The sequence below is a fragment of the Lates calcarifer genome, linkage group LG21 (assembly GCF_001640805.2).
Source record: "Lates calcarifer isolate ASB-BC8 linkage group LG21, TLL_Latcal_v3, whole genome shotgun sequence".
Classification (NCBI taxonomy): domain Eukaryota; kingdom Metazoa; phylum Chordata; class Actinopteri; family Centropomidae; genus Lates; species Lates calcarifer.
Genome location: NC_066853.1, coordinates 21,831,113 through 21,858,146, shown reverse-complemented (window position 1 = coordinate 21,858,146; position 27,034 = coordinate 21,831,113). Strand labels below are relative to the sequence as shown.

Sequence of the window (27,034 nt, the reverse complement as noted above, 5' to 3'; positions counted from 1 at the left end):
AGCCCCCAACCCCAACCCCGATACAAACATCAAGATCCACTATGATGTGTCAAAGATGTGGGCTACTTCCCAGTAACTAAGCTAATGTTTATGCGAACTCTACTAACCACTGCACTGATCACCTTCTTACAGTAACATTAGCATAGTCATGATGGTGCCTTAGGAGTCTCTCCAGAACGTCATGCTAAATTTACTATAATGAGTTCATGACAGTGATGAAGTGGGTATAAAATGTTGTGATTCTGAACAGAATCTGTTGTATTAAATAGTAAACATTTTAATAACTCCTACGCTTTTCTCTACTCAGACTAGTTTAGTTTTCATTTTTCACCTTCTGTCAGTAATACGTTCTGCCAGTTTAAGTTATGTCAGTTGGTAGTGGCCTGTGCACTTTCTGAAGACCCTGAAAGCAAAGAGTTCCTGAAGCCAGGAGAAAAGATAACAGTCTGAAGATGACACATGCTTTATTAACAGCTAGTTGTACAATTATAGGCACCTGGTTCAGTGCTGGAACATCAACAGACCATCATGATTGAAGGGAAGTGTGAGACACCACAAACCACAACAGATGATCTGTAAGTTTTCACTGTTATAAGAATGTTGTTGTTTATACTGACTCTTCAAAACCTTGCGGTAAAAGCTAAAAACCTCTTTAAACAACTGACTGAGGATATGGCAACTAATTGATAACTGCAAAGCACGAGAGGCTATAAAAAGATACTGACGCACTTCCATTGTCGGAAATGTCATTATTAAATGACGAGTAAGGGAAGCTGTCTTGGTATATTGGTGCTAAAGGATAGTTATAGTAAAAGAAAAGAGCGAAGAGCAAGAACTATATTTACAAGGAACATAAATATACATAATTAAAAAGTAAAGTGTAAAGTATAAAGTGTAAAGTCTTTCAGACAAAGCTGCATGTCTACAAAAGGAACAACACCTGACATTTTCTCAAGACTATGTTTGACTAGCCCTAATGAGTCAACACTGTATTAACATTTGAAGAAAGGTTCATTTTTAATGTCTGTAAATGTATTTATTTATTTATATTATTTACCTATTTAGCAGTATTTCGGATTGGAACCAAATACCAAAGTGGAACCTGATAACATTAATGAAGCAGCCTGCAAATTGCAAATCTGGAGGTAACACTCATTTATGCAAACACACACCATATTGAGCTGACACATGTTTTTTCTTGTAAAATGTTCAGTGTAACAAGTCAGTGGTAAAATGCCCTCATGGCGGAATCCCTAGGACCTCCCCACATGTGCACCAGCCAGAGATGACTACCACTTTTTATTTTGTGCTTCTAGTGGATCACGCATTTAACCATAGTCAAAATAATGTCATGACAGCCAACTTTCCACTTAACTCCATCAGGACCAGCTTCAGAGAAACCTGATGCAACCTGTGAGGGGTCTGTGTCTTGCTCAAGAGAGCTTCAGAAGAGAGATGCTTGCTGACAAAGGTTAGTGAAACACAGCCCTACAGCAGAGGGGTGTGAAAGCAATAAAATTCTTTAACTGATGATAAATGTAACGTAACATAACATGACATACTGTACGAAAGACACAGAATCATCCACTATAATGGTAAATTAAATATCTTTTGTCTTTGTTAATTGAATTAAACAAATAATTTGAAGATGTCAGCTCAGGCTTTGGGAAAATAGGGACCAAACAATAATCAGTTAGTCGAGAAAATAATTGATAGTTGAAGCCCGATAACATTACATAACATTCTGTTACGTTACTTGACATAACATGGTATAGTATAGCATAACATAACATGCAATGACAAAACATAACAAAACACAGGGGCACTTCCCACCATGTGCTAGGGAGGAGCCAGTGAACACACTGTGCAGGTCACCAGCATAGACGTACTAAGAAAAATGAAGTGTCCTAGTCTCTCTAATGAAAGTTGCTCACTGGAGGTATACACCAATGAATGTTTTCTTCTGTCTTCATGGATCCATAGAGCATTCCTGCTGGAGTGCTTCTCTGGCAGAACTGCCTGACTTCCTGTTGGTTCTCTGCATGCATACACGCATACAACACATTATTAGGAAGACCAAAATATCATGAGGTAGTTAATCCCTTTACTCTCAAACAGCCTCAGTTCTTTATGACATGGATTCAACAAGATGTTGGAAACATTCCTTTGAGATTTTGGTCCATACTGATGTGATTGCATCACATATTTTTTGCAGATTTATCAGTTGCTAATCTTATATTCTGCCACAACCCAAATGTGTTCTACTAGATTCAGACCTGGTAACTGTGGAGGCCAGTGAGGTGAAACACAAGCAGACGAGGAAAACATGTAAACTCTGTACTGCCCACAGTCTTATACTTTACTTATTCAGTTGGTAAAGATGTTTGGGGGTGAGTTGTAGCCACCTTTATTAATAACCTCCTGCTCCTGTGGCTCGATTTAGGTTGAGGCAGTTATTTGTGGTTAATTGGCCTGTGTTATGAGTCTGTCACATGTGGGTGTTTGTGAGCCACGTGGTGGATATGAGAGTGTAAGTAGGGAGCTTGATGAACTAGCTAGGTCGTCTGCAGGGTGGATAAATGTCAAACGATGAAGCTGGTATCATTATATGATGGCAAGAGAGATATTGTCTTTCTTTTAGTTTGTTTTGTTGAATAACCCTTTAATAGAAAAGACACACACACACACACACACACACACACACACACACTCAGCTGCTTTATTGTTCTTTTAATCTTTACAGTGTCTTTTACAGTGGGTTGATCATAGCACCTTACAAAACGAGGAAGTTCTACACAAGAGTTTTCATCTGTTTTTTTTTTGTGTGTGTGTGTGTGTGTGTGCACGCGTGCATGTGTGTCTCTTAATAAGATATCACAAGATGAGATGACACTTCAAAGATCCTGTAGCAGCAACTTGCTGCAGCAAAAGTAAAGCAACCAACCAAAGAAAAAAAAAAAAAAAAGCATCAGTTAGGAAGCCATTGAGAAAACACGATCAGTTCCCTGCTTTCATGTAAGACACCAGTTTGCTCCAGAATGAAATATCTATCTTTTGAAAGGATTTTTCATTCTTGATGTCCCTTGACGGAGGACAATGTGGTGCAGTGTTTAGCACTGTCGCCTAACAGCAAGAAGGTTACAGGTTCTGTGTGGAGCTTGCATGTTCTCCCTGTGGGTTCTCTCTGGGTACTCCAGCTTCCTCCCACAGTCTAAAGACATGCAGGTTAATTGGTGACTTTAAATTGCCCATAGGTGTGAATGTTAGTGTGAAGGGTTGTTTCTCTATATGTATGTGTTGGCCCTGCCATAGACAGGCGATCTGTCCGGGGTTTACCCCGCCTCTCACCCAGTGTCAGCTGGGACCCTTAAGCATAAGTGGTATAGGTAATGGATGGATGGATGCCCCTTGACTTTTCCTGTAAGGCCAACATGAGGGTCACATTCATTTCAGAGACAATTATTTGATTGTCAGATTTGTTGAGACATTCATGTTCCCCTCAGGATCAACTGTAACAACTTTGGTGCTCCTCTGACTTCTCATCCACAGCCATCATCAGGTTAGACCTGGAAATTCATTTTTGTCCTCTGTGGGGGACATGAGTCTGAGACCTCTAACTCAAACACCTTTTATACAATCTGCCTGAGGCCTACTGCACTGTAAAGAGGACATCCTGGGCTTTTTAGTGATATCACAGTTGTGGGGGTGTGGTGAACAGACTTTCTTTTCAAAATGCTGGGAATTTCATGTTCCACATTTTATGGCAAAAATGGAGATAAGTGATCAATTTTTTGCTGATATTATATTTCTGTGGCTAATGATCAAATTGTTTCTTCAAAATGAGAGTCTTAACTTCAACTTAGGAAGATTACAGAAATGTACAGTAATTTTAACCCTTTCAAAACACAACTTTTATTCAATGTCCTTTGTAGTGGACGGCAGGACTTACTTCTTCCTGTTTTTAACCGATTTCCATACTTCAGGAAAGAGAGGTCTCAGTGAGGCAGAAAGGATTTTATACTGAATTTGTCTTTGAAACACATAAAAACATGTTACATTTAATACACTTGACAAATGTTTTCTCTTTGAATCCTTCTCTCCTGCAACATGATGCATGTACTGCCTCAACCATCTTTGGTCTTGCAGGACTGTACAGATGCTCCATTGTCTTGTGCCGCTTGAAATCAGGTAAAAGCTGATCATGTGGTCAAACAAATCAACTCCACCCATCAGAAGTTGCTGTGACGAAGTGGCAGTACAATATGGCAGTTCTGATGGCCTCCAGTGTCCATGAGATAGAGCCCCAGGACAGCTGCATATGATGGTCAGTGCAGGAAAAGTGCCATGTTACTGTGACTAGACCCGCTGTTGTGGCTAAGTACAACAAAAACATGGGTGGAGTTGATTTGTGTGACCGCATAATCAACTTTTGCTCAATGTCAAGCCGCACAAGAAAATGGACCGTCCATATGTTCCTGCATTTCTTTGACCTGGCTGCCACAAAAAGCTGGATCGAGTACAGGTGAGACCACCAGGCCTCTGGAGGCAGTACATACATCACAGTGCAGGATTTCAATTCTATTTATATTCTTTCCTATTTTATTTACATCTTCTGCCTGTATTTGCTGCTGGAAACGTAATTTCCCCGAGGGAGTCATCCCAAAGGGATCAATAAAGTCCGTCTAAGTCTAAGTCTAAGAAGGATGCAAAGGGAAAACATTTGTCAAGTGCATTAAATGTAACATTTCCTTCTGTATTTCAAAGGCAAAAAAACTGCTTCCTGTTGTACCATGCATGATCTGTTGTTACTGCAGTGCATGACATGACCTAACAACCCCACTTTAGTTGACTATCATGTGTGCAGACTGCAGTTTAATCAAAAAGCTCCACTATGAGATGTTATTTCTTAAAATGTTTTGTTGTTCAGATGTGTTTCCTTCATCTAATTGGTTTTAATGTCTTTGTAACAGAAATTCAGACAAAATCAAGACCAAACAAGACCCGATGTCCACTACAAGGGACATATGATAAAAAATAAAATAAATAAAAACCACAATGCTTAAATTACCTACAGAAAATCTAAATATCAAAAGCTTTTTTTCTGGGTCTCAGGAGGTTGAATACCTGCAAAATGAATGACCCTCATCAACCTCAACTGTACTTTGTGCTTAATGCTAATTAGGAAATGTTAGCATGCTAACACACTGAGCTAAGCGATGGTGGAGATGGTAAATATTGTACCTGCCTATCATCAGCATTTTAGCATTGTTATTAGCATGTTCTTACTCAGAAGTGCCTGTTGGCTGGTCAAATAGCTCGGGGAGCCCCCTCCACCCACACCACCTTTTAAGCATTGGATTCAGCTGTGAAGGTTCAATGTTAGAATGTTTCTTTGACTTTACAAAAACGACAATCTAACATTCACACCCACTTCACACTGCGTTTGGCCAGCGGTGTGGATGTCAGAAAGGGGCCATTGTTTGAACTTCTCTCTGTCTCTCATTTGCGACACAGCTATTCCAGTCGCTTCATGTGAACAGGCAAGTGCAACACTGAATGTCTCTTCGTGGAGGCACTGTCTGAAAATGTGTGGCCTTATCCTGATATACCAGTACTATACTATAACTACTATAACAGTACTGCATCTCCTCCTTTGGACAAGAGCTGGCTTGTCATTCAGCCTGTGGGTCACTCAGAACAACTACAAACTCTTGATTCCCATAGAGGCTGTACATCACTCTTATGCTTGTTGACTGTAACAGCTGTTTTATTACTTTTCTCTTTTTTCAGTGTCTCTCTGTAAATCTCTTTTTGTCTCTGTGCTCAGCTGATTAATGTGTACAAATCATTTTATAGTGTCTTTTAACATCAGGCCAAGCACAGCAGATGAAAATTGCAGGTGATAAAGAAATTTTAACTTGCCCCTTATTTATCTGCAGGGAAATGCTTCTGAACAGGAAGCTGACAGGGAGCTCCAAGCACGAGTGACTGTTCTTGCAGAGCTGCAACGCACACACACACGCACACATATTTCAGTAGGCGAGAAGCTGAGACTGAAACTTACGCTGAAAACCCCAAACAGCACAACTGCAATTAATCAGCTACACACACGTAGGCACCATACGCTCCCAAAGTATGTGCTTAAGCGTATGAACGCACACACAGAGACAGACACACGCACATGCACACCACACACACACACACACACACACACACAGATCTCTGTATTGCTGTTGCTAAGATCTTAACCTTTAATCCTAATCTTAACTCTACCTCCCCTTAGAAGCACAGTTCATCTTAAAACATCTTTAAATTGTTTTTGGACATTGATCCTCGCAAGCACAGAAACACAACAACACACACATAGCGAACACAGAGTCTGTAACACATTCATGTAAAAAAGAAAACCCTCAAAAAGGTGTAAGTTTCTCTCTGCTTGTCTTTGTTTCTGTCACATGCACACACACCCAACAAGAAACTGGATTATGCAAATGAGTTGTGAAAAAAATGTCTGCAAGAGAAGAGAGGAAGGTGTGAGAGATAGAGGGAGGTAGGGAGGGAGGATCGATAGCAGGCTGAGAAACAGAAACAGGAAGGCGTGTGTGTGTGGTATGTGAGTGAGTGTGTGTGCGTGTGTGTGTGTGACAGCAGCTGAACAGCACACAACAAGTCAGACAGACAAAGAGAGTGGCTTTTTCTCAGCAACTCCCTTCTATAAGAGTTCATTAGTTGTAAATGCCACTGAGTGTGTGAGTGTGTGTGAGAGAGAGTGTGTGTGACATGCCTGAGGAGGAATATTAGTGATATAAACATCAAAATGGATTTTCAACACAGGACAGCTCTGGATATCTCCACCAGGAATCCTCAGGATGATTTTGAGATCCTGCTGAGAGTCGGAGGAGGAACCTATGGAGAAGTTTACAAGGTCAGAGTCCTGCTTTTACTCTCACTCTGCTCCTGTACTGCTGCTGAACGTCACTCATCACTGATCAGAGTGCCAGTTTAGATCAGAGAGTGATTTGAGCTTGTGACAAATCATATTTTATCAAACATTTGAAGAATCTTTGAAAGAGAGGGTCTTTATTTTTAATAGAGGTTTTATCTTATGATCAAATACAGATTTAAACCTGTAAACCCGCTGCCGTCTTTTTTCATCCTCAGAACAAGTCAAGCATGTCTTACTTCTGCTCTACTTTACCATTTGCTCACTCGTGTCCCTTCACAGTTTAACCTACAGTAGTATACAGTACCATTAGATATTCAGTTTCTCAGGGTTGAATATGTGGTGCTGTGCTCCTTGAGAATTACTTTGAGTTTAGATGGAAATATAGGTGTGATTGATTTTAGTTTCATTGGTTCATTGCAATCACAACCTCACTGCAGGTTCTAACCCTGCTGGAGGAAGTGGTTTTTATAAAAAGTGAAAGTATTCTTGTCGGTAGCTGATGACTTTTTCGAGAATTTTACTCTACCTGAAACAGGAGTCGGTCTGAACTGTGCTGCTGGTGCTGTCTTATAGATTTTTCTTCAAGTGATAGTTTTGTATTTTCTGTTGTGTTAAAACTATTTTACTTAGGCACAAGATTTGAATAGCAATAATGTCTGTGTGGTGATTCAGCCTCAGTGAGGAGTTAGATACACTGAACTTCAGATATGATCTAACTTGACCCTGATTGGCTGACTACCTCGCTCACCTTTCCCCTGTACCTTTTACATGATTTTATTTGTATTATGCTCAATGTATCCTCTTGTTTAGCAAGGCAGTGATTTTTGTTTGTCTAAATCTCAGACAGACTTTGAGCTGCTGGGCCTATAAGTCTGGACATTGCCTGAGAACTAGCTTCATAAAAAGGTCAATGAGGTCTGAAGTATATCTTATTTTCTCTACACACAACTAGACGTGCATTCGTCAGTTACGCTGTGGCCTCATGTTCAGTTAAACTGTATGATTGTTTGTTTGACTGCAGCATGCTGGCGCCAAGATTCATAATACAGCAAAACCTTGATTGTGTTATTGCTTTTATGTAGAATTCAACAGAAATATTATATTCATTAGGTTAAGTGTCATGTCCACACATATGCTTGACATGCATACAGGGAAATGGACTGTTGTTCCCCGTGGACCCCAGTGCAACACAGAACAGACACACAAACACCATGTAGTTTTAATATCAGCAGCAACAACCTGGATATAAACAAGAACCAATGTATTTTCTCCTCTTGTCACAAACTTGACTTGATGTTGGTGAAATTTTAGCAAATCTGTGAATCTGAGTTTCACAGCATATAAAGTGCTCATTTCTTTTCTTTCTTTTTTTTTTTTGGTAGACATGTAAAACAACAAAAGCACTGAAATATTTCATCTCATGTATAATATTTGAAATACTTGATAGTGATTTTATCTGTTGCCATCAATCACAGAATTAGCTCATCAGTGCTGAGGAACGAAACGACGAAATTTTTTGCACAGTTCAAGATGAATTGTTGAAGATAAAATGTTACAAGTGAATGTTATATATGAATCACATAATTCTACAGAACAATGAGAAGTTATGGATCAGGAAACACTCTCATCTTTATGCTGCGCTCCGTGTTCAAGTTAAATTGAATCTCTGTCCATAGTCAGATGACACCATCGGTGCACCCACATCATAAAGTGACATATTGTCCCACTTACTATTAGCGGTATCTAATCATGCAGATAATTATGGTTTGAACTGCTGAGGTTTTGAGGTATCTGCCTCTGAAACTTCAGCTGCCACTCCAACACAGTGGAAGTGGAAGTGGAATTTAGTTTGTAGCGCTCAAAGCACAGAAAAAATACATTGAAAAAATCCAGCGCAACTTGCCTTTCTAAAATGAGTGTCTCTGTACCTGAGAAGATATTTTTCTTACAGCAGAAGATTTAGAGAACAACAGCAGAAATCCATTGGATCTGATGTTTCAAATTTGAACCACGTTCTTGGATACTTTGACGTCAGATCTCTGCAAAATACTTAAGACTGGATTCCGAGTTCTTGTTACTTCATAAAGAGTGTGTAGACCGTCTGCAAGTGAGACACTTTGTAAGAAAGCTGTGGTGCCTCCCCTAATGGCACTGCGGGAAAAACAACAGCTAAATTTGTATTTTGCAAAGTTCTTGTTGGAGTCGTCGGACAGAGAAATGTGTCGAACAAAGATTCAGCACGTGTCATCGTGGCAGTATGGTGTTTGATTATAACAGGGCTCCTCAACCTCTGTTGGCCCATGACACAGTTTTTAGGGCCGAAAACAGTCAAGACCTCAGCAGTGACAGAACTATTGAGCTGTCAAATGGGTTTGAGTATAGTATAGTACACTTCATGTTATATATTCAAGAGCATAAAGTGAGCTGTGTGTGGAATATATTTGGAACGTTGACACATTTTAAATCTATTTAATGTTCTCAAGACAAGTAACTCTTTGTCAGTATTACATTTTTTTTGTCCACTGTCTGCAACAAGCAGGATCTCAAAGCTGAGAAACTGTAGAGCAGTCTCCACATACACAAATTTAATCTGGTACATACAAACTGAATTGACAGGTCTGAATTTGGTGTTAGTTAATCAAGCATAGTAAACTGAACATGCGACAGTTCGTGTAGGTGAGCAGTACCAGAGAATCTCAGGATTCTCTGGTACTGTACAACAGTTACCAGAGAATCTCAGGATTCTCTGGTACTTTCCACAAAGCTACTCACACCTGAAACAATCATGTATGGAAACGTTAAGTAACCTGTTACAATCATAGCTCACATCAGAGTCACACACACAGAGTCATCAAAGTGGACTGTTTCTCTCTCTTCTACTGGCTGTTTTTGACGGCGAATGACTCTGCTCTGAGTGTCACTCGCTGACCAGCAGAGATGCACTCACAAAACAGTAGCAAAGAATCGTGATGATGAAACAGCCCAGGTAAGGACTCATTCCCTCACCTGGCTGGTCAGGAGGTCTGTTTGTCAAAGCCTGTCTCCCACGTATTACGCTCATATGCAATTCGTTGAGTTCACTGACAACAGTTAGAACCAGTGCAGGCGGTTTACTGTGACATTCAAAGCTGTGGCAGTCGGGGTAGATGGATGGGTGTGCAAAGCACTTGACTCACATCTCGTCTCACACTTCAGCTTTAACGTCTTTCCTCAACTTCAACCCAGTGACTTTATTTGTTGAAGGAGTTCATGTTGTTGCAGAAACAAATGACACATCATATTACATAAGGTTAATCACTGTGCACTGAGCTGTGCTGTGGCATAGGACACCAGTAATTTATCACAACCTCCATCAAACATATTGGACATCATTAGCACTGGCTGAGAATGTCTGAAGGTTTTTGTGATTTGATATCAGCTGTTGGCCAATCATAAACCATCATACTATGATGGTGAGGGACTGTCCAACACAGCTTAAAAACATGACACTTTTTTCCCTCTCAATGAATAGCACACCACTGTAGCGAGGCATGGCGATAGCCAAGACACAAACACTGAGCTATGATTCAGACATTGATACTGTCCTGGTCTTTGTAGTTAGTACAGTTTTGCAATGGTGTTGGTCCATGCTAAATGGGAAATGGTGACAGTATTTAAGTAATACCACAGAAAAGAAAGACTGAATAATGTTGTGAATCTTGGTCACACTTCTGTCTGATGGATTAGTGAGTGAGTCATTCTTTTCATTTTATGTCTATTTTTTCAAATGTAGTTAATGCGATTTGAAGCAGTTTTAAAATGTATAGTGTAACATCTCACACAGTCTGTTTGACTGAGTGCTATGATACTATGATCATGATCTGATTTGACATGGTAGCACTCCTGGCACTGACATTTAATATCGTGATGGTCACCAACAGATTAAAATATCACCTGGTACAATGCTTCAGTTTGTTACAAACTGTTTCATTCATTACACAATATTCTTGTTCAGGTGTCTGTTTCATAGAGTGGTTGGTATTTTTTTTTATGGTGATTTGGGTAGTAAAATTTATTTTCTGGAAAGTTACTTTGCCTCAAACCTTCAAAAAGACTGCAATAGTTAAACAGTGATGCAACTTTCACAGAGTTGTTTGGGTTTTAATAGCCTTTCATTAATCAGGTAATCTCACTGAGATTAAGATCCCCTTTGCATATCACCCCAACTCACTTTGTAATATTCTAAGATTATATCATATGAGAGACATACAACAACAACAACAAAAAAAATGCTATAATAGCTGCCACCTGTACTTTTACCCTTCATTCTCCACTGTTCCTCCATGATTTTACCAGATGTGCTGTCTGGACAATTCAAAATGTTTTGGAAAAAAAAAAAAAACTATTAAGAGTAAAAACTTTTACAGTAGCTTTAGTTTTCAGTTTTGATGATTTATCTTGGAGTGGATGTTTTCTCCAGTCCATTTTGGACATTTTGACAACTCTCGAGAATATGAGGCTTTACAGAGTCAATCTGTTCTGTCACCTGACATGTTAATCTCTACTGTGCTCAGACTGTTCACTGCTATGAAATCCAGTAAACTGTAAAACTAACTGATGCAAAGCAGGTTAGCTGTAGAGTGAGCACACTTCCTCTAAAGAGGTCAGTAGACCCCGCTGTTCTGTTTTACAGAGAGGGAGAGATTTGCATAGTTGTCCTTCTTTCACATATGGACACACACACACGCCTGCACACCCACACACACACATATGATAAAAGCTACACACAAATGCACATGCAGTACATGTTCTTGGCTGCGTGTTGCTACACTCACAGTAAATCAGCCTGCAAATGCAGCACTTTTGCACCATCAGCAGCAGTGAGAAAGTAGGCCTGTTACTTAGGAGCATATCAGTGTGTGTGCCTGTGTATGTGTGTGTGTGTGTATGTGCGATGACCATTACAGAGATATTGTAGCGTAAATACCAAAAGGTCCCCTCCCCTCTTTTTGAAGGACCAGTAAGAGAGGTGGACACAGACATCAAGACAGTCATAGAGAGGGATGTGGTCAGATTTGTACAACTGGCCATGTGTTTACTTTGTGTGTATGTGTGTTTGTCCTAATCCATGAGATTTGAGTTTGTGTCTGAGCTTCTATATCAAATGTGCTGATCATGCTAAAGCTTTCATGAACTGAACATTAGTAAAACATTGGTGTGTCATATCAACCAGCAACACAGTGAATCAAAAACAGACGATTATGATGTAAATACAAAACAGAGTGATTTTACCTTTAACCAAGTGTGAAGCTGCAGTGGACATCCTCCTTTGAAGAGAGCCTCAGCCAGTCTTAACTAAAAGTAACACAAATTATACAAGAAGTTATGAAATGAAAAAAGCAAGTGAGAAATTGTAGATGAGAGGGGAAACAGAACAACTTGACATATCAGGTGGTTTATGGTGACACAGATTTTTTGTTTTTTTTATTTTACAGCATTAAGTATCATCATAGCAGACATGGTGGCATGCACCCAAGCAACATTTCTGCCAGCTGAGACATCACAATTCTCCTCAGTCTTCCCCCTTCAAACTTCTTTTCTGTATCTGTTCACTGCTGTGCTGGAAATAGCAGCTTGTTTTACTTGTTTGACAACATCAGACCGTGGATGGTAACAAGTAGCTACTGTTTTCTTTGTCAAGTCAAGCTGAACTGACCTCCCGTTGTCCATTTTATCAGAACAGGTTTATGACATCCAGCCATGCTGATAACGATATGAACACAAAGACAAAGAGGAGTGTTTCTTTGTGTTTTGATGTAAGGAAGTATTTCTGTATGTGTCCAAGTTAATGGTAATGATAAGTTAAAATGATCAAAAACTGAAAACAAACTATCCAGTGTATATGTGGGAAGTGTGCACCATGGATAACACTTTCAGCTGTTTGTATCTACATATAACTCACATCAAGCAACACCATTGTGACCTACTCACTGCAGCTGGATGCCATTATCATTTTCCTTTTGATATAACAAGACTCAGAGTCTAAAGCCATGCTAGTGGCTCTGTAAGGCTTTGGTACAGACATAGATGTCTGTTTCAAAGTTCATTGCAAACCATCTCACAGTTGGTTAGAAACTAAACAACAAAAATGTCAACTTGCTCCATGACTCAAGAAGTAAAGTTAGTGTCATGGAAATCTATTCCATAGTTGTAAAGATGTTTCAGTCTGGACCAAAGTGGTGGTCTTAGATTAGCATCCCAAGAGCTGTCCTGCTAGCATGGCCCAAAAATGACTGCAAAGACAGACAGTTGCTCAGATGTCTGTAATCAGGGGTTACTCGTGTTTCACTGAACACTACCTGTAAGTTAAATTGTGCCAGCTAATGATTAAACTTCAATTTCTTTTCAGATGCCTCACAACTACATGACCACTGTGGTCACATGACACATGAGGTTTAATTCACCACCGCTTTTTCTGTAGTTTCCGAAAAACGATAATATAAAAAAAGCTGATAAAGCTGATGTCTGAGAGCTCTCTGTTGACTACATGAGGTAACTTTATCATCATGTATTCATATCTTTATTTATTGTCCCCCACATGTTTTTCAGTAACTTACCACCAACAAGTTTAAGGTTTTTTTTAGTCAAAAGGTTTAGACAAACACAACACCTCTGAAAGTCATTTCAGTGATTTTTGTGTGTGTGGGTCTGTGTGTTGTATTAGTTCACCTGTAACTGAACTACATCTATTTTCCCCCCTTTGTTGGATCCCCTGCATATGAATCAGAGAATACATCTCCTGTAAGATATGACCATCAAGTAAATGTCAAATTTGTCATGGAAGTTGAACCTGACCTGCCCCGACATACTGCACTCCAACTCTGTGACTAATATAAACAGAAACATGGAATGTAGTGTGTTCAGAGATAAGATCTGTTGTATTGTTTTTATTTTAGAAGGTCACTTCCTGTATGTGACACCAGTCTTATTTGATGATGGTCAGTATCACTCAAGTATCACTCTTGAGTCACTTTTTTGACGTCTTGGAGTTCAAAATAAGTTTTGTCAGTTGTGCCTATTTTGACTCATACTTTGCTTTCTCACTAGCTGTTGAGTCAAAAATCTTCCTTCCCATCTATACATTTTCAACGTAAATGTTTGGTGTTATTCATGTTTGATGATTGTCTTTTCCCTCACAGATGTACACACAGTTAAAGAGATTTTACCTGTGTAAAATATGTGCGACAGTTCTTGGAAGCAGGGGAGACTTGAATAAGCTGAATTCACCTCTATATCTGACCAAGTCAGGATCTTCTTCTCCTTACAGTAAAAGCCTGACTCTCCTTATCTGATGTGGCTTGTGCTACTAAGCTGCAGTTGGGGTTGCTGTTCAACATGGTGCAACTCTAGTTTCAGGGCTGTAGCCTCACAGAAGCTGTGGGCTGCACCTGGTGTGTGTGCAACCTCAGACACAAAATGAAGAAGTGAGATAAATGAGCAGCGGACTACATAAAAAAATCTGCCTGCTTAGCTGAGTTAACTGTGTCAGGTTTCTGCTTAAACAGTGTGGTTTTGTGTGTGTTTGTATGTGTGTGTTTTACAATGAAATGTGCTTGAATTGTGTTTGGTGTTGATTTATCTTTAACCCAAAAAAGAGGAAGAGAGATAATTTATGATGCAGAGAAAATCAACCCAATTGAAGCCAAATTCCCACCCCCATAACTGGTGTGTGTGTGTGTGTGTGTGTGTGTGTGTGTGTGTGCATATGTGTAGGAGAGAGCGTGTGCTTTAGTACTTTGTGGGAACAAATATGGTAAAGGAGTAATCCAGTGTTTTGGGATGTTTCCTATTTGCTTGATTACCCAGAGTCAACTGAGATGAGAAATCATGAATGTAATATCTGTATTTTCCTACAAAGGTCCCTGGTGTGTTTGGCTAAAATCTATGATCAAATCAGTGATTGGATGTGCCTGAACGTCCTTCAGCTGAACACAGACAAAACTGAGGTGCTCAACTTAACTCTCTGTCTTTGACTGATGAAAACCAAATAAAAAATGTTTTAGTTTTCATGGACTCAGAGCTAAAGACTTTTATATTCACATCAAATCAATAGCAATACTGCATACTATCATGAATCAGAAGGTTCATATCCAGACATGAAACTTTTTCTGAAACCGCCATGTTCTTCGCTGAGGTGTCGATCCAACGCTTCAGCTCATTCAGAGCACAGCTGCTGGAGTCCTAACAAAGACAAAGAAAAGTAAATACCACACCAATTCACAGGTCACTGCACTGGCTTCCATTGTGTCAAATAGTATGTGTTAAATAGTAGTATTAATAGAGTGTTAAGTGCTGTCTCTTGTCTATATTGTCAGTGGTTTAGGACCAAAATACACCATCTACCATGTGAACTCTGCTGCATGAAGAGGCAGCACTTAGTCACTGTGTACCACAGAGCTGGAGCAAACTTCCATGACTTTCTCTACCCTTAAAACCACCTTAAAAACGGTTCTCTGCCACTTTTGACTGAACACTTAGTGCTTAGTATTAACTTCTTTGTATTTACATCTTTATATATAACCTATTTTGGAATTTCTATCTTTGCCTTTATCTTTTTTCCTTTTAATTAGTTTGTGTTTTGGTGTTTTATATTGTATTTCCTATTTGTTTGCATTATGTAAATAATCAGTGAATAGTTTTTCTATTAGAAATGTGGCATAAAAGAAAAAAAAAATATATATATATATATATATGTAGAAATATAAAGTATCAAGTATGAGTACTGCTAAACGCACAGGTTAATCATGTTATGGAGGTACCTCATACTCTACTGTAGAAATAAAATTGATACATTTTCTCATCTCTAACTGTAAACAGAAATAAGGAATTTTGCATTTTTTGCAATTTTAATAAAACAGTGCTGAAATAGAAAAGAGGACAAAGCACTCTAGTCTTTAAAGTGGATGCATTGTGATGAGATTTCCTGTTATTACCATTATTGTGTCTCAGTTATCAAGTCAGTCCTTTTACTACAACCACCCTTTCTGTGTGACCTTTCATATCAAGAGATCAGACCTCAGTGATTTATAGTTAGAGGAAGTAAGCAGGGTCCACTTCTTCATTTTCCTTCATCTCCTTTCTTGTTTCTGTTTAGGTGGATAGTAACTGTGATTAAACCTGCTGGTTTTCATTGGCTTTCACAACAAATCCAAGCGTCATGGTGTTATGCATTATCTTGTTTACGCACTCTCTGTGTGTGTCATCACAGAGGTCAGCGAGAGGAAAGACCCCTCCTTGCTAGTGATCACAAGAAACTAGTAAACACACACTTCAAGGTGGAAATGTTTCTGTGGAAGGGCCGCAGCTTCCGCTGTGACGTCCAACTCGTATATGTGTGTTTGATTGCTTACTGATCAACTGGTAGGGTGTCTTTCCCCTCAGTGACCTCTCTGTTGTCACACACTTTGACACACTAACGCACACATACACTCCTTCAATTGAATGGAGTTTCCATTGTCATTGTTTTTTTCATATTACTTACCTCTCAACCACTAACTGCTTTTGGTTGTCTCTACTGTACTCCACATGTGAGTGCAGACACGGTATGACTAGACAGGTTCTGCTGCTTCCTAGAAGATATTTACCTGCTATGAAACTCTCATATGCTTCAGTTTTAACTGGAAAGGTTGTGTAATAGTGTCCAGCAAGGTACTGTACACATACATGTAATTGGCTCTCTAATGATAAGCATGACTAAACTTTCTCAGAAACACATTTCTTAGAAGACATCAGACGTCAGTTTACAGCCTCAGGTCTACTGATCTTCACGTACACAAAGAAAACACCTTCTGTCTAGAACTGTCTAAAACTCTCATGCACAGATGTTGTGCTCTGGACACGAACACTGTAATGCACAATGGGGGGATTACAGCTTGGAAGCCAAATTAGTCGTGCCACTGTAAACAAATCTGCATAATTTAACAGCATGAAGTGATATTTTTGATATTGACAACACATACACAGTATGTAAACTGAAAATTGAACTTACCATAATATTATTACCTGGCCAGAGGCACAACTCTAGTTGGATTTCTCATGTTGCTTTGTGTCTGCTGGATGTGGTCGTAGCTAACTGCTTGGTAAAAGCTCAATATTGTCATGAGTTTGGTGTGGAGTCTATCTGATCAAAAACAGCTTTTAATTTGAGCAAGTAAAGCAGCTTTGGTTAGGTTTAGAGTTTAAAGGTTAATTCACCTAATTTACAAAACACCATACTTATCTGCAGCCTTAGACTGGCCATCAGGTGCACTCTGTGAATTCATGGTGACCTGGCTAACTGACTTCTCAGAGGTGTCAGAATGAGCGCATCTGGGCACAAGTACACATTATGAACTGTACACTGCCAGCCCTCCTTTCTTGCTTTAACCTGATGCTTTGCTCTCATCAAATGTGGAGTGCACATGACTGAGCAGCGTGGAGAAAAAATGAACAGTGCACGGTGCAAGTGAAAGAGAGAACAAGAGAAATAGATAAGATGGAGCTGAGAGGGAGCACGTTAAAAGGAAAAGAAAGAAAAATAAGAAGTGGAGCTAAGTGCAACTGATTGCTGCAAAATTACAAACATGTTCATGAGCAAAGGGATATGGTTAGTGTTAAAAAAAAAAACACATGCAAGGCTGTCATCAGCACATCATTATATCACAACTGCCCTTCCCTAGTTGGTTCTTTAAAAACTAGTACAAAGTATACATATGAATATTTATTCCTGTAGCTATAATTGGGGAAGTGCAACAGCCAACTGTCCACATACTCTTGTGGACAGTTTGCTGTTTTGAACCTTTTTGGATATTTTAAACTCTGTATCTGGAGCTCAACAGCCCAACAACAACGTCTATTTCTGAGAACAACTACTTTGGATAATCTGCAGAGCTGACTGTTTTAAAGGGACTTTTGCAGAAGAAAGGTGCTCCAAAGAAAGTTCCCCACAGTGAGGTCAGTGTATTGCCATGAATAATAGAGGGATTGTTTCTGGAAAGACACATTACTGTTGTCAAAGCTGCAAACATCATAAACCAAAGTTCATTCACCTCAATTATGGTGGGGCAGTGGAGGAAATCTCAGAGACAGATCTTAATACCATCAACAGGAAAAAATCTAAACTATCTGTATGCCCAGATAGTACACAGGGAAAAAGAGAAACTTGTTTTCAGTTTGTTTGTGAAAGTGTTTAGTGATGATTAAATAAGGAAAGCCTTTGCTAAAAAAACAAAACGTCTCTCATAAATATAGGCCAGTTGCTTATGACCATCCTCTACTGTGACCACAACACCCTGACTTTCCACTGTACCATTTCAAAGTCAAACTCAAAAGCAGAACAAGACACCAAAAGCAGAAGAACAGAACGCCACCAGCATTAAAATATCTCCAACTGTGTAGTGTCAGCTTCCATTACAGTTCACATGGCCGTGGGTTTAATTTTCCAACAAAACAAAAGTGGTGCTTTTACACTGGTGGTCGCCACGGCCTGTTTTCTGGTTGTGCCTTTAAAAAGTTGTCTTTTCATTGGAGGAAAGTGTGTTTTTCATTTAATTAGCCTAAGACATCCCTCAAAGAGAAATGGGTGGGTTGGTCATATTTATACTACAGAAGCCAAACCTGTCCACTCAGTAAAGAGTTTATTCTTAATTTATCTACCTGCAAGTTAACATTCTGTTTTTCCCTTTTCATTTTTCCTCAATTTATATTGCTCAGTGCTGTGGCGCTTCCTGACTGACCACCTGCCAATCAAACAGTGTGGGTGGGAACTGTGACATCTATTTCCTTTGATTTTTCCGTTGATGCAGTTTGAGTTTCTTTCATTAGCACCATTGTGTTTCTCCCTGCTCTAGCCAATACCTGGTTATTCTTATTTTTATCACTAAATGTATCATAAATACATACATTCATTATTTTAATTACAAAAGCTTTTGTAAAGTGGGAGTAGGATCAATCAGTATCACAATAAGACATATTAGTCTCTGTTTGTGGGAATGAACATTTTAATGTAAACTTTAGAATAAAGTACAGATAGAAAGTTGCAAACAGAAGATGATTTTAAATGTAACTACTGTCGCTAAAACTATCACTTCTCCACAAAAAACTTTTCAAAGATGAGTGAAGATAGTAATAGATGAGTGAAATAATGCCTGTCATGATCCAGCCAAATACAACACATGTACTTGAATTATAATGTAAACTGCCCACTACTACTTGGATCTCTCTACTTATACTTATAGCAAGCTAGTTTATAGTCATGTTTATTTGTTTGTATCTCTTGTTGTGTTGTAGCGTCTTTGCTCATGCTCAGGTCCCCTTTGATTATAGTAAGAAGCGTTAAGTTAAGCGTGCTTTGGACGTGTGCTACTTTCAGTCAGGAGATCTAAATTTACAGTGCTTCAGCTTCACTCTGTAGGTGTACAGAGTTCTCTCAGCTGAATTCTGTCTAGGCTTCATCCATTATCTCTATGTTGTTTTAAATAACAACATACAAACTCTAATGAGGTAAAGTATCATTACTTGAAACATTACAATTGATCATTTTAACAGCAGCATATTTTGATATTTGGCTGCAGCTTTTATATTTGACATGAAAAGTCTTTCTCAGACATTTCAGACATAGTCACACTCTGCTACTAGTTAAATAACATCTGGAAAATACAGTGGAGTACTAAATATACTATCAACTTGGACCCATTTAGAAATTATTTATTTGTAAAGGAAACAATCTTTATGGTTTCTGTTTATAAATAATGTGAATAAGAAGAAAAGTGATGCCACCCCTTGGTATCACACTTTTAAAGGTCAACATGTGCGTGTAAGTTTGCCAGTGCATGTGTGTATGTGTGTGTGTGAATGTATGTGTATGTGTGTCTGTCTGAGTGTGAGCTTCCGTGCATGTGGTGTGGAGGTCTGTTTGTTGCACTCCACTGATCTGGACAGCAAACATGCAAATGAAGCTCTGCTAGTGCACAAAAAACTCATATACACCACGTTTACAATGTGCTGTCATCAGATTACAGTGGAAAATTGTTAACCTTTGTGTTCTTGTGTTTTCAGGCACGTAACAAGCAGAATGGAGAACTGGCAGCCATCAAGGTCATCAAGATGGAGCCAGGTGAAGATTTTATCTAAAAGTTTCTCCTTTCTTTTGATTAACATCAGAAAATATCAGAACTCGTGTTAATCTATGTATTTACTTTGTACTTTGTGAACTGCATTTCTCATTTAGTTTGAATAATATTCCTGCAGTGTCAGAATCCAAAATGCTAATACAAGGCACTGAAAACAGACCCAAATATTTCCTGCTTGCCCTGGTCAAAGTCTTATTCTCAGCTTCATCTGGTGAAAGTCCCAAAACCTGTTTTAATGCAACACAATTACTAGCTCCCATACTCATTATGATTCCATTATGGGAGCTTTTAACAAAACATTACACTGCAGTAAATGCTAAAAGGCAGAGACAGGAACACACATAGTGAGAAAGAGAGACAGAGTCATTATTTCCCACAGTGGAACAGCAACATAAATCACACAAACCAAAGCTGTAAACCATTACGCTCCACCAAAGACAGAGTAAAACAGGCTGCAACTGCATTTGATTATACCTCCAACAGTTTGATTCCTCTCACCATTTTCCAACAACTGTTTGTGTAATCAGGCATTGTAATTAGTTTTAATTGCAAAAAGACAACATAGACTCATTCAGTGTATCAGTGTATTATTTTAGCGGCACCATAGAGAATATAAGTAAAATGTACCTGGTTTATCAGCTTAAATCATTAATTCAGAATAAATTCTGGTGTCAGACAGGGTCATGCAAGATCTGGAAGCTCATCACTTGGTTTAACCTTTTAAACCCCACTGACCGGTCTGTAGGACAAACTCTGCTGCTGTGCAGCCAAACTTTGTTCTAAATTTTATTTTAATTCTGGTGAAGATCTCAAAATTTCCAAAGACATAAAATGTGTCAGGCTTACTTTGGGAGAACAACCTTAAAGTTACTTAATGGGAAATAAAAGTTAAAAACTAAATGTTACGGGCATGAAGGATTACAGACAGATGCTGTACGTTTAGGATTTGTTCCTTCCACTTTGCTCTGACACCATCCACTCCATCTTTATTTGGATTCTTGTTTGGAGGGTTCAGTATGTTAAGGATGATCTCAGATAAGAAAAGGCTGAGTATAGGTGTACGACCAGACCTTTGTTATACTCAAATATGCGCACATCAGTTAATAAAAGAGCTAAGCATCTATTTTATAGTATGTGCTCCTTCTGTCATGGATGTTTATTTTGTTTATCTAATACAATGGCTGAGTGAGAACAGAACTTTGAGATAAAACAATAATAATTATCACCATACAATTTTATATATAAAATTATATTATACATAAAATGTTGATCTAATTGTCCTCGATATAAATATAACAAATGGTTGATAAATGTTCCATATGATTCATTTCCATGCTTAGATAGCATGCAGAGAAATGAATAATAAAGTGCCAATCATGTCACAGGAAGAAAGTACTTTACGTTTTAGATTGGCAAGGTTAGAATTGTTTTTCTACCTCAGATTTGTGAAATGTTCCACTCTTTGACAAGTGTTTATCATGTTCTGATCATAAAGAAAAGTTTAAAACCACAGATAACCATCTGGTTTCTTCAACATCCATTCATCTATTATCTATAGAGCTTATCCCTAAGGGTTGTGGGAGGGCTGGAGCCTTTGAACTTGTTGCCTATATCACCCAGCCCTAAGTGAGAACTGTATCTGTCAGTACTCATGGTCACAGATGTTTATGTAGGTGGATGTCTCACAGTTTATCTGTGTATTAATACCCTCCTTATTAACACTGGAAAACCCACAGCTGTGAGACTGACTTCATGCAGAAGGACATTTTGTGCTGAAGTTCTAGAGGAAAGGGACCAGTTTGATGGCAGATTTTGAGAATCCTGGATTAGGATGTTTCATATCTTAGAAACATTTTGCTTGTTGCACTATGAAATTTTAAATTGTGCATACTTTAGCCTCACTAATTATCCACAATCTAGATTAATTTCATTTTTGCAGCCTCCTGGAAGATTTTCCAGCCTACAGCGTGAAAAGAGCTGTGAGCTTTTCAGAGGATTTAATCTGATGTTTGCATGTCTGCAGAGAAAATGTTTTCAAGATCACCCAGCTTGCATAATTTTCCAGTTTATATAGGCAGTTTAATGGAAATGCCTCTCATATACACAGACATACATACACACACACACACACTGTGCTTAACTGGGTAAGAGTATGAAACTATTCTATAAACTGGTTTTGATCTATGTGTATACCCACTGACTACACCTGTGTTCTCATGCTTGCGATGACAATAATGTATATAATTAATATGCATCTTCTCTCTCTGTCTGCTTCCACAGAGGATGATTTTTCTATCATTCAGCAGGAGATTGTCATAGTAAAAAGTTGCAAACATCCCAACATAGTGGCATATTATGGCAGCTACATACGGTAAGCTACCTATTTCTGTGTCTTCCTTTGCCCTCTTATTAACTGTAGATACAGCACTTAACTCAGAGATTTCCCCTTCTATCTACAGAGCTAATAAACTGTGGATCTGTATGGAGTTCTGTGGAGGAGGCTCCCTCCAGGATATCTACCATGGTGAGAGAGAGTGTCTGTATGTGCGTCTGTATGTGTGGCTAATGTTTGAAGAACCTGCCATGAGGAAACCACATTTATGAGTTTAAAGTTTTCATTAATCTGATGCCAAAGATCTTTACAGCACTAATACAAAAACATGTAACATCTCAGAGCTGTGTCTTACTAGTTCTAGATAAAAGATTAAGGGGGAATTGAATATTCATTTTAGGGCCTGAGTGACCCCCGCTGTCACTGTGGAGACACTGGTGCATCACTGTGCAATGGATCAGGTGCTATCACATCTGTGGTTTCTCTGTGCCCCTCTTTTCTTTAGATTTATATTTTTGTTTAAACTTTAAGTCACTGTGACTGCTATACAAATGAGAAAAAAAAAAAAAAAAAAAATTGCGCAAGCAATTTGTAGCTGCAACACCAGTTACAAACTGTTCCAGTCCACAGCTCTGATCAATCAATCAATACAATCAAATAATAATAATAATAATAATAATAATCTAATCAATACTAAAACCATCCTGTAACACACTCAATAAGAATTATACGACTATATTACTGTTGCAATGACACTTGATCACTTAATCTGCCTTTTTTACAGTCATGTGTTGTACTGTGTATTCTGTAAATGCTGCTTTTCTGTTGAGTTATTATTGATGTTTTATATTTTAACAAGTAAATTGTGTTCCACAGTGACTGGTCCTCTGTCTGAGCCACAGATAGCCTACATCTGCAGGGAGATGCTACAGGTAACTTAATGCTAATTATTAATTTAGTTTTTATTACTAATAATCTAAGATGTTCTGGACACAAACCACCCTTCATTGTTTGTTTTCTCTTCATGGCTGGAGTGGCTGTAATGTAATGAATGAGTAAAAGTTTTTACTTTTGGTGATAAACTCTGGTGATAAGCTTTTATGGTGTTTGCTGTATGTGTGTGTGTGTGTGTGTGTGCGTGTGTGTGTGTGACCAGGGCTTGGATTACCTGCATGCACAGAAGAAAATCCACAGAGACATCAAGGTGAGCATGTCAGACAGCGATGTGGGACTTTTATTCTACATTTTTGTTTACTTGTATCTTGCATTTATTTGTGGTAAAGCACAATAGTCTACAGTAGATGAAACTATCAGATTGCTGTTGGAAAAACTGGGTCACTGCAGCAGCAGTTAGCAAAGAGTTAGCAAAACAAGAAAATAGCTAACACTGTGCTGAAGGGTTTGACCTCTATATACAGCAAAATAATGTGTACATTCTTTAAATTGAAACATCTGATAGACTAATATGTTGTTTTTTGTCTGATGTCTTCAAATTGGAAAATTTTATGAGGAATATTTGAAGAAATTCTAAGCTCTCAGGAAAAAAATGGATTGATTGAAGCTTGCTGGAGGGAATACAACAGATAATTACAAATTATTCAAAGAAAATAAAAAGCACACTAAAAAAGTAAATGATTAAATAAAGTCCATCAAATGAAGTAGAGTTAGCAGATCATTTCCATCTTGTGTGGGTTCAGTTAAAGATCACTGAGTGGAGAGTCTTGGTATAATAAGATGGGTCTGTGGTTGTGTCTCTGTTGTTGTTTATCTCGCCTTTTTTTTTTTTTTTTTTTTTTTGCTTCCAGGGTGCCAACATCCTCCTCAATGATCAGGGCGAGGTCAAGTTAGGTAGGTGGATGTTTGCGCTGTCTGTTGTGCACTGCACTGCTGTGGTTAAGATGACTCACTTGCCACCAGAGTTACAACTCAATTAACACATCTCTGCTGTCTCGGTAAAACACGGCTGATTTGTACGTTATTGAAGGACTGAATGGGCCTGTTCCTCTGTGTGTTTCCCGCCAGGGTCTGAATCCAACACTTAAGATTCTGCTGCAAAACACTGTTTTATGCGCAAGCAACTTTCCCATGAATACACCATTCTGTTACATGTTAATCTAAAAAGGAATAAATACTGAAGAGTACTGAGGGATCTATTAGAATTTTTCCTCATACACCAAAAATGCAAACACTTAAAAAAAACGTGTTTAAAACATAAATAGCCAAGTTTCAGTACTTGTTAGTTTTGTAGCAGTTTGCAGTACAAAGACTCACTAAAGGTTTGCAGAAGCCTGTCTTGCAAATTTGCACACCAACATCAGCCACGTAAGAAAATGAAAGGATAACTGGTACTTTTTAACCTGGGGCTTATTTCCCCATGCTTAGGGTGTAAATGATTGATAGGGACACAAATCTTTGGAACTGGTGCAGTATTGAACAAGAATGGTGTACATGTCAACTGCAGTCAGTTGCTGCAATGTAATCTAATGGGCACTTGTCTATGTCAAAGTGAACTCCACTAAAGTGTTTGTTTTTGCCACTGACAGGCTTGGATTGTTATCATGAGTGTCTGACAACATTATGGATAGACCTTTTTATATAGACTTTAGTTGCTGGAGTAATGCTGCCCTGCTACTGCTGGTGGAGAAAGTATTCAGATCCTTTAAGTAAAGGTACTACACAATAACACAAAGAAACAAACTAGGTAAAATTACTGTTTTATAGCAATGTTTCACTTGGTTTTTAATAAAAAGGTCTATCTCTGTATTAATCCTATCCATAACATTGTCAGACATTTATGATAAAAAATCTGAGTCTGTCAGTGGCAAAATTAAGCACAACAGGAAAAACAAGTTATCCTTTAAGTCCATAAAATATGTCAGGTGTTGAATGAATGTCTATTGTGGTTTTGATTTGTATTTTTTGTTTCCTCTGTTGTGTAGCTGACTTTGGGATCTCAGCTCAGATCACAGCCACTCTGGCCCGGCGGATGTCCTTCATCGGGACGCCATATTGGTAAAGTCAAAACCCAGAGACCACTCTCTGCAGCTTTGAATGTTGTCCTGTAAACACTGGACATTTAGGGGCAAAATAGGTGGCTGTTGGGAGCAAATTTATATGCATTGTTTTATGCATACAGTAAATGTAATACCACGTTATATATGCATACCATGTTTACTGCATGATAATATACCAACTTTTCAAGCTGCAGTGTATCTAGTGCAAACACTTTTGCAGCGATAATATATGTCATATATCTCAACACGATAAGTATTTTCTTAAGTGAGCAACATTTAAGAGGTATTTGCTAATCCAGATAATTTAGGATGAGTTTTGTCCTCAGTAGCATGATTGCTTCACTTCTTAGAAAGCTACTTCTTCTTCTTTCACTTTTTGCTGTTTTCTCAGAATTATAGTCTGGTGTCGGTGCAACTTCATGTCTCTGACAAAATGTAGATCTGCTCTGCTTGGCTATGTCTGTGATGCTAATATCACTTTACTGTTGATGTTCTGCTCCTATACTCAGGATGGCACCAGAGGTGGCAGCAGTGGAGATAAAAGGCGGCTACAATGAACTATGTGACATCTGGTCTGTGGGCATCACAGCTATAGAGCTGGCAGAGCTACAACCTCCAATGTTTGATGTCCACCCGCTGCGGTAAATACTTACTGAGAGATCATAAGCATGTGTTCACCTCTCCACATATATACAGATAGAAATAAGAGTGAACAGTCATCATCATGATCAACTACAAACACTTGCTAATCACAAATTAGTTTAGTTTATTCATATTTTAAGGCATTACAGAAATGTTAGTTTACTGCTCCATGCAGCTGTTGTGGTAACAGCTAAAAGGTGTAGATATTCCACTGTGAGTATTATTCAGGTTATTCAGACCATTGATGATACTGCTCTATCAAAACCATTCAGTTTATTACTGTGTGCCATCTGACCAATCAGAATTAAGCGTTCCCAGTGCTTATACACATAATATATAATATATAATATATAATATATATAACACATCCAATCAATCAGTCACATGAATAACTGTTAACCAAACCACAGGTATACTTGATTAAAATTTTTAGCCTGCCAGAGAAGATTTATTTTGAATTTAATGAACTAAAATGATCACTCACTTTATTTTAAACATTGCACAATCTGCCAGAGGTGAGGAAGAGGAAGTTTACACATCACTCATTTTTTTCAAAACAGTGTTGCCTTTTAAATTATTTTTAATACTGTAATGTAACTGAAGTCTGGGCCCCGTGGGAGTGCACCTATATCCACAGCCCTTGTCCATCACAGATCCTCTGAATAATTTACATTTACATTTACACACAAACAACTTACCTTTAGCCATGTAGATAATTTTAGTTTTATCTATTCTGCTTTTGAGATATCATCAGATTTCTGCTGCCACTCTGCCACAGTGAATAGAATTAAATTTGTGCTGCTGCGAGTACCTGAAAATTACACACAAAGGAACCATTTCCTTGGTAGAAAGTAGCTCTACAAAAACTGTTAAGACTGATTTTAAAAGATTAACCTCCTGTGTGTTACATTCTCCTGGTGAAGTTCAGGCCTGCACAAAAAAAAATGAACTT

The 27,034-nt window shown here is 38.5% G+C and overlaps 1 protein-coding gene across 1 annotated transcript in view; it reads left to right on the top strand.

Moving 5' to 3' along the window:
- Positions 1-6,585: 6,585 nt before the first annotated feature.
- Positions 6,586-27,034, top strand: part of LOC108872703 (mitogen-activated protein kinase kinase kinase kinase 5) — a 31,798-nt gene continuing 11,349 nt past the window's right edge. Inside the window, exons 1-9 of the mRNA XM_018660534.2 lie at positions 6,586-6,925; positions 20,021-20,078; positions 22,375-22,465; positions 22,554-22,618; positions 23,303-23,358; positions 23,583-23,630; positions 24,232-24,274; positions 25,366-25,438; positions 25,950-26,081. Of these exons, the coding sequence (XP_018516050.1) occupies positions 6,818-6,925; positions 20,021-20,078; positions 22,375-22,465; positions 22,554-22,618; positions 23,303-23,358; positions 23,583-23,630; positions 24,232-24,274; positions 25,366-25,438; positions 25,950-26,081 (674 nt within the window). The 5' untranslated portion in view covers positions 6,586-6,817. The remainder of the gene's footprint in view (positions 6,926-20,020; positions 20,079-22,374; positions 22,466-22,553; positions 22,619-23,302; positions 23,359-23,582; positions 23,631-24,231; positions 24,275-25,365; positions 25,439-25,949; positions 26,082-27,034) is intronic.